Source organism: Lycium ferocissimum, unplaced genomic scaffold (assembly GCF_029784015.1).
Source record: "Lycium ferocissimum isolate CSIRO_LF1 unplaced genomic scaffold, AGI_CSIRO_Lferr_CH_V1 ctg5995, whole genome shotgun sequence".
Lineage (NCBI taxonomy): Eukaryota > Viridiplantae > Streptophyta > Magnoliopsida > Solanales > Solanaceae > Lycium > Lycium ferocissimum.
In genome coordinates this window covers 1-13,934 of record NW_026726187.1, presented here as the reverse complement: position 1 = coordinate 13,934, position 13,934 = coordinate 1, and the positions used below count along the sequence as shown (strand labels likewise).

The 13,934-nt window shown below is 36.2% G+C and overlaps 1 protein-coding gene across 4 annotated transcripts; it reads right to left on the bottom strand.

Annotated features, from left to right (window-relative positions):
* Positions 1-1,761: 1,761 nt before the first annotated feature.
* Positions 1,762-10,346, bottom strand: LOC132045081 (psbP-like protein 1, chloroplastic). 4 transcript variants are annotated; one of them, XM_059435602.1, is made up of 9 exons: positions 10,195-10,346; positions 8,056-8,140; positions 7,870-7,963; positions 6,917-7,000; positions 6,627-6,709; positions 5,997-6,119; positions 5,705-5,776; positions 3,309-3,445; positions 1,762-2,113 (listed from the first exon to the last, which is right to left on the bottom strand). In XM_059435602.1, exons 2-8 carry the CDS (start codon positions 8,116-8,118, stop codon positions 3,317-3,319), a joined length of 648 nt encoding a protein of 215 aa, XP_059291585.1. In that variant the 5' UTR covers positions 8,119-8,140; positions 10,195-10,346; the 3' UTR covers positions 1,762-2,113; positions 3,309-3,316. The 4 variants fall into 4 exon arrangements, with proteins under 4 accessions (XP_059291585.1, XP_059291582.1, XP_059291584.1 ...); XM_059435599.1 differs by having other exon boundaries at positions 3,349-3,445; positions 10,195-10,345; XM_059435601.1 differs by having other exon boundaries at positions 3,349-3,445; positions 7,870-7,960; positions 10,195-10,344.
* Positions 10,347-13,934: the final 3,588 nt, after the last annotated feature.

Here is a 13,934-nt window from a genome sequence, read left to right as displayed (position 1 = left end):
AGTTATTTGTGGGCCCTTATTAGTCAGCATTATCCAGGTACGAGTATAGGGGGGTTTGATCAATAGAGATCAGGCACTCGTCACGGCCCACCGATGTGGGTCGTGACAGTTAACTTGAAGGGGTTTGCAACAGTCGAGTGATTGTTGGGCTAAGGATTAGAGTTAATCTCTTGGATTACATGGGTTGTAATCTCAACATTGGCTCTTTGTTTTAATGGAGGTTGAGTTAAATCATGTAGGGGTAGTTAGTCATTTTTACACCTTCAAGTCAGTGTGATTGTCCTTTTAAAGTTTTCGTTTTCACTATTTTATTCCGCATTATTCTACTCACAGTAACTAGCCAGAAACGTGTTGAGAACATGTTCATCATCTAGATACTGCAAGTTTAGCAAACTTATAATTTTTTTTGAAAGAATATTTAAAATTGGTAAAGACCCAATTGACCTCCCTTGCACTGTATTGGTGCATATAACAACAAAACAGCTAAGAAATCTGGCTTATTAAATTGCAAATGCATGAAAGAGAAAGCTAGCTAGCTTAACCACAACCGCTAGCTTCTTCGATTGGCCACAGGTTTGAATACTTAGGGTGTGTGTAGACGAAGGAAAAATGTTTTGCACGGAGAATATGATTGGCCACAGGTTTGAATACTTAGGGTGTGTTTAGACGAAGGAAAAATGTTTTGCACGGAGAATATTTTCTTGGAAAATGTTTCTCTAAAAAACAAGTGATTTTCTTACTTAATTTTTTGTGTTTAGTAGATAAGCAGAAAATAGTGTCTCAAAAGCATTTGTATCTAATCTACGGAAACACTATGAGAGTTGGGTTTTGGGGATAGGGTGTGGATGAGGGCTATGGGGGTGGGCATGAGGGTAGAATGTGTTTGAGGGTGTGAAGGAGCCTATCAATACGGAATGTCATTTGTGGAACTTGTTTTACTACTTACGTTAGGAAAGTCATTTTCCTTATTTTTTTAAAAACTTGTTTTTCTAGAGAAAAAAAAAGCCGAGGGTCTATCGAAAACAATCTCTCGACCTCTCAAGGTAGGGGGTAAGGTATGCGTACACTCGACCCTCGCCAGACCTCACTTTTGAGATTTCACTGGATATGTTGTTGTTTTTCTTGATAAAACGTTTTTCAATACTTTTGACCAACCAAACGTACAAAAATTGGAAAGCATTTTCTAGAAAATATTTTTCTCCATACCAAACACACCCTTCTTGTTCTTAGGACTTCAAAAAAAAAAAAAAGGTAAGTTATATATGATGATGCGAATAATTTTTGATACTATGAAAGTGTTGAAGGATGAAAAAGTCTCACATCGGTGGTTAATGAGATTTAATAGTCTACTTATACGACTTAATTCTCCCATCACGAAATAAATTTTCTTTGAATTAGGCATAATCCATTCTTAACAGAAAGCCATTCAACCATTTAGAAGAAGTTGTTTGCCTTTCTTCAAGGCTATCAATACATACTTTCTTAAAATAGGACGAAGATAGAGTCAACCCATCACCACCCCCACCCCCACGCACACACACACTCTCTCTCCCCCTTATTCCTGGTGCTTCAGGTCAAACTTTATGCTGATTTTGATATAGTCCATAAGCTTAGTTTATCAGTTGTCATAAGCTATCCAAATAATCATACTTACTGGATCAATTCCATTTATCAGTCTCCCCATCTTTTTTCTAATTGTTTTGTTTTCTTGGCTAGCTTTGTAGGAGCTTCAAAAAAATTAAATGAATGCTGTGCACCAAAGAAATTAAACATGCGGATAACATTGAAGTTGAATTCCACAAATGCCCTTTCTACAAATTCTTGTAATGATTTTCGACAGGAAAGGATTGACAAAAAGAGAATGCTCATGATATCTACATAGAGAATACAGCCTCTAATGTTTAAAGAGAATGCTCATATCTACATAGATTATACAGCCTCTAATGTTTGGTGCTTTTCCTGAAAACCTGTCACCGTGAAAGCAAGATACAAGTGCAAATTCTAGTACATTAAACATTGAAAATTTGGAAGGAATCGACTACGGTACGTAATCTGTCTTTCATCTTCCCCCATCTCCTCTCATTTGCCCCAGTTGTCAATGTATAGAACTTTCCTGCATTATAATCAACATTCAAAGTGAAAATGTCAGGTAAACACGTGCAACATTTTGAAAAATTCCCAGTTACCATAAGAAGAAAGATGTTGACGAAAGAAATGCAGAAGTCACAAACGAGAGAAGGGAAAGAATATATCGGAGTTGTAAGAGTTGTATAAGTTGGAACTCAGGAAGCACTAGTTGAGCCTAAATTATTCTAGCGCAATGGTGTTGGATTAAACATTAAAAACCCAAGGAATTTAATCCCAAGGAATTTAAATGGTCATATAACTACCAGCTACTCATGATGTAATCACATATTATATTCCCGTGACACTGATATCATTAGGTGTAATCATATTCAAAGCATTCATGTTTTTTGTCAGCCCTAATTTTATTAATCACAATCTTTTGAGGGAAAGTGAAGTTCAACAGGAGTAAATCCAATGGCTAGTAAAAGTGGTTCGTATGTTTAACAATAGAAAACATTGACATCCCAACCATTTTGAGTTTTTGAGGGTGGAGGGGTGGGGTGAGTTGTGTGAGGTTGAACTCCCTTTATGCACTTCCTTCTCTATTATCCTTGATAATACTTATAGAAAAACTACATTGTTTGACTCCCAAGATTGTCAATGACGTCCCATATAACTAGCATGACTTGTGATATTTGAGAGTAAAACTTATCTATAAGAAACCCCATCAAAAAAAAAAAAAAAAATTTCATCTTGTAGATCAAACTAGCCATGCTTATCGTCCGAACTTTATTTGACAGAAGCCAAGATATAGCTATACACATAATAGTGGAGATGAACAAAGTTTCCACCAAGTTGACATTCGTGCTGGTTAGCAAAAGTTATCACTGACATACCAATTTCAGAGGTTCATGGAGATGTCATTGAGATTTTAATTGCAGCTTATTTTATTACTACGATGATGCAATAAATTAGTCGAGTATCTACCGGAAACAACCTCTCTACCCCACAAAGGTAGGGGTGAAGGTCTGCGTACACCCCACCCTCCCCAGACCCCACTTTGGGACTATACTGGGTGTGTTGTTGTTGTTGATGACGCGTGTTGTTGTTGTTGATGACGCAATAAATTAACAGGTAACTAAGAAGTTCTAATCCTAAAATGCAGAAGATGAGACCATTCTTTCAGGTTCGGTGAACGTGAACTTGAAATGTTGAAGTAAACGAAAAGCAGTACCCCATACCAAAGAAATCATGTCAAGTAAACCATAATTAGTGCCATACCATTGCCAATGCAGACTGCAGCGAGGGCGTGGCGAGTAAAATTTGGGGCTTGTGCAGTAAATTCGAATGTGTAATAAGTTTTCCCTTCAACGTCATGCTACAATATGATAAGAGAAAGTTTGTCAAATAACTTCATAGACGTCAAGCAATTGTATAAGCTCATGATAGAAGACACAAACATTGAAAGAAACAAATAGAAAAACAATCTGGACTACTATATATGAAAATATGACATTGACAAGGGAAAAAAAAAAAAAGGGAATTAGGTGAAGACATAATGAGTTTCACCCAGATATCCATTTTTCCTGCATTTGATTTTAGACATTAGCATCACCAAAGATATGCTGATTATTTGACAAATCAAATGGTTAGCCCATTGCCCTTCCTATAAGGAAAATCTACACTATTTAAGTACAAAGGGGAGCCTGGTCCACTAAGGTCCCGCTATGCGCGGGGTCCGGGGAAGGGCCGGCCACAAGGGTCTACTATACGCAGCCTTACTCTGCATTTCTGCAAGAGGCTGTTTCTACGGCTCGATCCCATGACCTCCTAGTCACATTAAGTACAGAAGATGTAAAATAGTCAAGGTGTGAAATTGTTCACGGCAATGTCAACCTTACATGGGTATCACATGTAAAAGCTAGTTGCTTCTTTTTCTGGTAAGCCAAAAAAACTATTCCTTCTTTAGTATAAAACAAAATAGGAGCTACTAATAACTAGAATAATAGTATCAACGGACACTGAGTCTGTCAAAATGTTTTCCTTTTCCTTGCTGGAAGGAGGAAGGAGGAGTCATGGTCTACTGATGAAAGGGTGACAGAAGGAATACGTTTGTTTTCTCCTTCAAGTGAAAACTTTAGATTATTTCTTTCCATTGGCATCTTTCAAGCATGACATGAGAGTGAAATGTATGAAGGGTTGATATTTTCAGATAGTCACTTAACTACTAGTTATTATCTCAAAAAATCACCTTTCTTCTTGATTCCAATTTCCTTCAACACAGAAATGACTTTTTGAGATAATAACTATTAGTTGAGTGACCATATACCCTATGTATGAATGATCCAAGGAAACAAATTTGCATCATAGCTACTCCACAGTACGATGTAGCAACACCCATAAAGGCTCAAATTGTTGGTCAAAAGGGAGATAAAGGACCCTGGTAGACAGGGTGGCAACTTAAACCTTTCCAACTGTAAATTTGTCAATGTTATGTCCCTGAAGCGACTAGACTTCCAGTCGAACTAAACCAATAAAGGTTAATAGAAGCCCTGCTGGGAAATCCATGAATACCTAAATATTAAATCATATAGGAAGAATGGAAAGTGATAACTGAAATTATAGCTTACATGATATAATACATTGTATCTATGTCCATGTCAACAGCACAATAGAAAATTGCTAGAAGATGTTTTTTGTCCCAAGGACCTTATAAAGTACCTAGCCTTTACTTTCTCCAAAGTAATTGCAAATCCAATGTGAAGACAACTCAACAATAAGCTGAGAGATATGCATTCAAAACTTATTTTTTTTTTTTTTAAAAAAAAAAAAAAAAGCCTTAAACATCGGCATTTTGTGCTTCCGAAAATTTCTGTGGTGAAACAGAAATCCTTTTAAACTTTTTTTTTTTTGATTAAGCACCGGGTGTCTGAGTCAAATCCTTTTAAACTTTTACATATGATGTTTAAGAAAAAACGCCTTTGCATTGACACCCAAGGAGCCCTCCTTTTTTGCTAATGAGAATACAGGAACATGTGATTTGTTGCAACTAATACCTAATCATCATGAAATTTAACATAGAAAAGAGAGAGAACAGTTTATCGTGTCAAGCAGAAACTTTAACAAAAGCTACTAAAACCTTTTTTCTTTCAGGAAGCAAAAAGCTATTTAAATCTTCTCTCCTTCGGAACTCGAAAAACTACTAAATTCTTTCAGATGGCATTGATGTTTCTTCAAATATAGAAGCATACACAGCTTTATGATTTCCGTTCTTGTTTCAAGTTCATGGAAAATTTTAACAGACACTAGCGACATGTTGACGGAAACTGGAGGGTGTGCTATGATCAACAAGGCTTTACTAACATAATCCAAATGGATTCGGTTTGTCCAAAGTTTAACTTCAGCCAGGGAGAAAGCTATATCATTAGCAAGCTTGCTTCTTTAAGGCAAAATACAGTGCCAATGGACAAAACATTAAAACATGTTATACCAGATAAATTTAGTCCTGAGGCGAGATTGAAGTTGAAACTAACACATCAAACATTTCAAGGCTCTGATGGGTTAGTTAAACAATAGCAATAACATCACAAGCACTAGAAAATAAAAGTCAAAAAAAAAAAAAAAACTAGAACCACACCTCTGATGCTTCAATCACTTTTGTCTTTTGAGAAGGTGATGCTAAAAACTTTTTTATTAAAGTTTCAGCAACCTGCAATATGAATACTTTCTGATGAGAACATGTTGGAAATGATTCCTCAAATATCAAAAGCCAATATACTAACCATTCAAAACTCTAACTACACTAAACACCAAGAGAGAACAAAAAGACAATACATAGGAAACCCGCAAAACAGGAAATTCTTGAACAGAAATTTAGCCCCCTTTTCTCATAAATATCATGGAAAAATAATCTAGAATTTCCAACAAACCTGTTGTGGTGAACCAAAATCTCGAATATCTTGTTTGATGGTGGGTATCACATTTACACTGACACTTTCTAGTGGTTCAATAACATCTTTGAAAACCTTATCTTGACCGTCGACAACTACCTCCTGTATCAGAAAAATAGGATGAAAATGAAAAAAGAAGAAGATGAACAAGCAAAGAGTAAATAAACCGAAAATCAAATCAATCTACAAGACAATAGTCAAATGTATGAAAAATAAGAAGTGGCTAAGGAATTGAAAATTCCAACCGCAGAATTTTTTTAATAACCACTATTTTATATTATAAGCATGATGTAATGAAAAAAATTAGGTGGAAAGAATGAATTAAGGGAAATATAGACCTTATGTCTTTGAGATGAAAAACATAAAACTGCGGGTTAGGGCCCCAAGCTAATTGAGGCAAGGGGTTCCCTTTATGCCGCTTGAAGGAGAGCTAACCTAAAACTCAAGAAGGAAACTAAATGAAACAGAGGTGCAGAATTGCTAAATCCACAGAAGCAGCTCCAAAGATTGAGTTTTTGCAGCAAATTTTTGTGCAAATATAAGATAGGGATCAAAAGAAAGTTGCAAAGGATAAAGCAATAGATAATAGTTATCAAGATAGAGAATGACCTGCCACCCAAAAGGATAGAAGAAGGAGTATCCGTCTTTCTTGTCTGTGACGGGCAGAAATCCCTTCTTAGATTCTGCAGCAACTGAGCCATATCAAAGGGTGTACTCTTAGGATATCAGCCATTGAAATTTCAAGAAGAATTAAAGTGCATGAAAGATAAGTGTTCTTGATACTTCACAACTTCAGCTTTTTGAAAAACACCAATACAACAGGGATATATAGGGAAATAAAACTGAAGTGATTAAACATGTGTTTAAGCACATCTAAGTAACTGCAAGAAGATTGTTACATGATGTTGGTGTCTGATAAGAGATTAGCAACAAAGGGGCAATTGTTGATCCCGTGGCAAGAAATTGACGTCTTCCAGGTCTATCTGCAAGGGAAACAACAAATAGAAAGAATATGATTAACCACTTTACTTTTGGTGCTAAAAAGTCTATCATAATAGGACGAGCAGGCATATTATTCTGCATGTGGCTCAATGTAATAAGCAATTGCCTATGATGAAATATTGGGAATTTATGGAATTTGATGACTATTTAAGCTCAAATATCACTCTCCCCAGGATCCCAACAAGCAAACTCTCACTTGATGTATATAAAGGTGTGTTATCAACAGTTCATGTATGTAAAGGCGTTCACCAACTGGGTAATATTTATTACACCAAAAATGCTCTTTGAAATAGTTTTTGTTCATTTGGATATTTCCACAAAAAGCGACAACTTTTAAGGTCTCGCTTTTCGTCCATACTTCAGGAGATTTGTTCACTACCTGGAAGTAGATTGCTTTTTCCGATCAAAGGACCACAGTAGACTGAACTGGATCTATTTCACCATCTTATAAATGGGAGAGATGACATTATTGGACTAACCAGCCTATGCATTGGACTGCATAGGAGTATTCACTCAAGTTAATGTTGAGACTGCAAACCAGATCACACACAATACATCACAGAACGAAAACTGTCTGATTGGTGTACTGTTCTCTCAATGTTCACGTCAAAAAGTTACTGTTGTGAGCAACATCGAGGAGATTAATCCTAAAAAGTTGAGAGAAGAAAACATAGGGAGAGCGAAGATTGTTGAACTTCAAAAATGATGCTTCAAAATCTCAAATGCTCCTGAATCTTGAAACATCGGCTCCCCATGAGCCAAAGATCCACATCGGAATTTTGCTAACTGACAGTAATCTGACTATACAGCTTCATCGGACTTCTTTCAGAACATGTTAGGGTATTTTTACCTTGGCAAGAGGAAATCGGAACTTCAGACACTTGTTCTGATCTGATAAGAAAGCCAGGACCTCTTCGGTTGGGGTTGATCCTAAACAATCCCTGCTGATGCATCAAAGCCGCTTTCATACATGAAGAGGAACTTCAAAACAAGGGATGTATGGTAAGAGTCAATCAAGAAGGATGATAGATCGAACCTGAGGGGATGCATTTAATAAGTATGCATGATGTACTGATGGAAACTTTTGCAAAGACACCATTTCTTCAAGCAGTAATCCAGACCTGCAAAATTTTAAATTCAGATATGTATGAGAATAACTTAAGCCAGCCAATGTTATACAACTAGGTGATCGCGTCTTCATGAATTCAGTTATGTAATTAAGGATATGGGTATCATATATAGAGTCTTTGCTTCTGAGTTTCTATATGGCAGAATACATAGATAGACACTTAAACTTGGCCTCTATTGTCATTTGAACACTCCCACTTACAAAATGATCATCTAGACAACTCAGCTCGTCTCCACTGTGTCAGTTGAATACTCCAACTTACAAAATGATCAGAGACACCTCCAAAATTTATGTGTCACGTCAGCATCGGGTGTCCAACAAACACAGTGGGGACGAGTTGAGATGTCTGGATGTGCATTCTCAAAGTTGGAGTGTTTAGTTGCCAGTTGAGGCCAATAGGTGTCTATCTATGAGTTATGCCTTTCTAGATGCTTATTAAGTATGCATCAGTACAGCTATAGACATATGACAAACAGAACGATGTATAAGGTACAAAAAGGTTCTACTACATGGCCACTAAATATTTAAAGATTTTCATGTTGATCAATATATGTGGTAGAAAAAGTTGTATCAATCAATCACGCCTCAATTCCAGATTAGTAGGGTCAGTATTTAAGAGGATTCAGCAAAGTTAGATTGTTTTTAGGCTATCTGCCAAATTTTCGTAAATCTTTTGCTCAGGCTTGGAACTGGCTATACTTTGCAACCACATAGGTGGAATCAGGCAAAAAGATTATACTACACCTAAATTTTTCAGCTTAAAACATTACTCCCTTCGTCCCAATTTATGTGATATAGTTTGACTGGGCACAGAGTTTAAGAAAGAAAGCAAGACTTTTGAAACTTGTGATCTAAACATTTCATTAAAGGTAAAAGGGTAAGTTTTAAGTTGAATTAATTCTAAATGTAGAAATGTATCATTCTTTTTAGGGCAGACTAAAAAAGAAAGTATATCACATAAATTGGGACAGAGTGAGTACTACTAATACTTCTTATACAACTGTGACATGCCAGCCAGGTATGCATTCCTTGTGTCTGGAATCACATTAAACAAGCTTTCTCTAGCTAATTAAGTTCCAACATAGAGAATTAGCTATGAAGCTCATAGGAGTTGGAGTAAGGCTAGATTAGATCAACCAACAAGGTATATTGGCCAATCCACTAGCGGAGCTAGCGAATCCTTTATGGGTTCGACTTCGACCGAACACAGTAGCTTTGGTTCCAATCTCGTATTTGTCTTAAAAATCTATTAAATATGTACAGATTATTAACTTAAAACCCAATAACTTCAAAAAAAAAAAAAAAAAAAAAAAAAATTAAATCCAGAACCCATGAACTTCAAATCCTGGTTCAGCCTCCATGTAAACAGATTCTTATTTAGTCTGGTTGCAAGTTTCAATTGTCAAGCCTCTTCCACACAGAATATAAAAATAAGAATGAGCGTTAAGGGTGAATTTTAACTGGGGGTCATTAGAATACAACACCTATGGACTGCTAAACACAATAAGGTCTCCAATGCTTATTACAATAGAACCCCCTCTAAAAAGAGAGAAAAAAAAAAAAAAGCATCCACCGGGAAAAGCTCAGTCTTTCATCTTCTTGTCCATTTACAGAGGCAGTGCTAGCAAGAAGCAATTGCCTTCCATTAAGATGGCAACCTTTCAATTTTAGGATTTGTTTTAGTTTAACTGGACTAGGAGTTTAAGAAAGTAAAGAATACTTCTGAATCTTCTTGAGGTCTTAAATAAAGATATGTACAATGTACTAAATCGCCTTTAATCTTATGATTTTAAACATGCCATGTGAGATATTGAAATTAAAGAGTTATCAAGTTAGGAAAGAAGCTTTCTCTTTTTAAACAGAGTAAAAAAGGAAAATAAGACAACAAATTGAAGCAGATTGAGTAAAAGTCTAGAGAAATGAGCTCAAGCTGGTACTATATGACGGACAGAGCAAACGGACTCACATCTAGTCTAGAAGAGAGAATGTGATGTGAGGGAGATAGCATAAGAGTATGAGGTGTGTTTAACTTGTTCTGAAAATTACCTAAAGAGTAGCCGTTCCGGCGAAGGAGAGCTTTTGCCACGCGCTCACAGCAAGGATGAAAGAAATGTTTGTCAATCTTATTACACCAGAACTCTTGGTAGGATCTTCTTAAACCACATCATGCAAATCTCGCTCCCTCTCATTCTCTCAATTATCCACATCACCCATTACCCCCTATCCAATTACCATTTTGCCCACTCCAATATTCTTCTTAATTAATTCCACAATTTCCCTTTTATTCCCCAAAAAATGGGAAAAACACACACACACAAAAAAAAAGGGACAGAAAACATTAAGGGCTCGTTTAGTACGAGGTATGAGGGATAATTAATCTCGTAATTATGAGATGAGTTTAGTTTATGTTTGGTTGGGATAAAATAACTAATCCCGAAATTAATTATCTGGGGATTGTAGTGTTATTTTATCCCACATTGAGGGTGGAATAAACAATCTCGGAATAACTAACCCAGAATAATTAATCTGGAATACAGTCAAACCTCTCTATAACAGTATCGTTGGATCCGAAATTTTTCAGCTGTTATAGAGAATGATTGTTATACACCTATAACAGCATTGACATTTAAATAATATTTTGCTGTTATAGGCAAAAAAGATGCATAAAATCTAATTTTCATTTTTAATTGTCAAATTCTAAGCTTAATCACACTTTGTATAATGAAGGAAAATCGTTTAATGATGAAAATATATATGTTCATATGATATTTTTTTGTTATAAATAGAGTATTAAATGATCAAATATTTGGTGAAAATCTCTAAACTTATTATTGGTAATCATAGATATTTTTTTTTATAAAGATGGTTAATTACTATATTACCAAAAAAAAAAAGAAGGAAGATAGCTATTACATGGGAGGTAATTTTACAAAGAGCATACTATTATAAATCTAGATGTTGTTGTTATAGGTGTAATGCTGTTATAGAGAAGTAAAATATAGTATAAAAAATCGATTTCGAAAAAACTTGGTTGTTATAGAGAAGTGCTATTAAATGCGGGTGCCGTTGTAAAGAGGTCTGACTGTAATTTGTTCCCCAACCAAGCGAGACCTAAGGGCTTGTTTGATGAAAATTATTTTAAAAAGGAGGGGCGGGGCGGGGTGGGCCGATACAGGGGGTGCTTTTTAAACTGACTGTGTAATAAAGAGGTTCTATAAATATAAAAGTGGTAATTACACTATCTCGTAATTGCGCAATATAATAATTACAAATATATGTTTGTTTGTCATAACAAAATTACAGTGTAATTATATAATTAATTTTATTTTAAAAAAAGAAAGTTAATTATCAAAAATTAAAGAGAAACTTTCATAAAGCACTACAGTTTAGAGCTCAATTACCATACATAACTATAGTTTGCCTAATTACCATTCGTAGATAACGCTTTGATTTAGTTTGCTTGTATCAACTGTATACATTAGCTCAATTTCGTCGTATCAAAGCATACAATCGCGTTGGATACAAGCGCTCGTTCAACAAACTATATTCTCTCTCATACAATGAAAATATAGTGAAGACACATACAAAGAAGAAGACGTACGACGGCCAGATCTATACATACATACATCATACAATCGATCGCCGTTGAAGATACATACAACTACAATGTTATTCTTCTACATACATACAAAATACAACATAGTGAAGACTAGAAAAAACGCTTGTATATATCTAAATTGATGATATGATATATAAATCTCTTCATATTGTTGATGATGTCCTCTATTTATTTGAAGTTGGTGATATGGAAGTGTGGTTATAAATATTGCATTAAGAAAAACGATACCAAGTTAACGGAGTAATTGGTTTTTGGGTGATGTGTGTGTATAAATTACAAGATTGTTTCTTTTTCACGTGATTATAATAATTACATGATAACCAACTATTCGTGAGAATTAATATTTCAAATAAAAACTAGACTATAATATTTATTTTTGGTTCAAAGAAATGTGTCTGATGATATTTTGCAAACGAATTATCTCTTGAACTTCAAGTTCATATTCCCATGTACGAGGATCTAGATGTACTCATGATAATTCATTCCATGTATTATTCTTTCAACTGCCTATTTTCACCCCCAATATTGGATCACCAACACATATTGTCACGACCCAACCGAAGGGCCATAACGGGCACCCGGAGCGTCTCATCATACTTTCACAATCATATCTAGGTGAGCCACATGGCCTGCTAACAATCTCTACACGTCAATACTACCATTTCCATTGGGCTAAGGCACTTTTATATCAACATCAACAAACATGCCCATATACAAATATACAAGCCGACGAGGCTGACAAAATGGCATACAAAATATGAGCCGACAAGGCTACAAGACATCTAACTGTACGTAACTGTCTACGAGCCTCTAGAAAGAGTGTGTAACATCATATAGACGGACAGGCCCCGCCATGCCCATATATACAAAATAATAGTACTAACTGCCCTCAGCCCCGAATCGGCGGAGCTCCTGCAAAAGGTCGAATAAGAACCCTAAGGATCAAGTCTATCTCCGTCCACCCGCGGGCATGACGCAGTCGTCCACAAGCAAAGGACGCGACGAACAATGTACCGAGTATGTAAGGCATAATCAATAGCATAAGAGAAGTATGGAAGATAGCATAAAATAACAGTCATGGGATAATAGAGCCATCTATACCTCTAGCGGCGTTCATCATATTCACTTGCCTTTTTCAAATGGGGACCTTCCATTACATACACGAAGCATCGATACATGGAAAACCGGGTGAACTGACTCCAAATCCAAATGTAGATCTAATTCATAAGCCACTTGGCCTACCTTACGTACAATTTCATAAGGTCTAATATACCGAGGTCTAAGCTTGCCCTTTTTGCCAAATCTTATGACGCCCTTCATTGGTGACACCTTCAAGAATACCCAATCTTTCACTTGAAACTTTAAGTCCCTTCGACGATTATCTGCATAGGATTTCTGACGACTCTGAGCTGTTAATAATCGATCCCCGTATAAGCTTGACCTTCTATTGCTTTCCGGGACCAAGTCCGCGCTATCAATTTAGTCTCCCCCTCGCTTCGTACCACCCAATTGGAGATCTGCACTTGCGCCCATACAAAGCCTCATACGGGGCCATTTGGATTCTAGAATGATAACTGTTGTTATAAGCAAATTCAATAAGAGGTAAGTGATCATCCCAACTACCTCCAAAATCCAACACATATGCCCGTAAGATATCCTCAAGAGTCCGGATGGTACGCCGCCCGCCCATCGTCCGTGGATGAAATGCTGTACTAAGACTCACCTGAGTCCCCAAACCTTCCTGAAAAGATTTCTAGAAATTGGCTATAAACTGTGTCCCTCTATCGGAAATAATAAATACTGGAAGACCATGGAGTCGCACTATCTCTTTAACATAAAGCTTTGCATAATCTTCAACTACATATGTAGTTCGGACGGGTAGGAAATGAGCTGACTTTGTAAGTCTATCCATAATTACCCATATAGAATCATACTTATGCTTAGAACGAGGTAAGCCTGTGATGAAGTCCATATTAATCACTTCTCATTTCTAAGTTGGAATTTCCATAGCTTGCAACAATCCACCGGGCCTTTGATGCTCAATTTTCACTTGCTAACAATTATGATACGAATTCCGCTATGTCTTTCTTCATTCCATTCCACCAATATATGGATTTAAGGTCATGATACATTTTCGTTCGTGCGATGAACGTAATAACGGAACAAT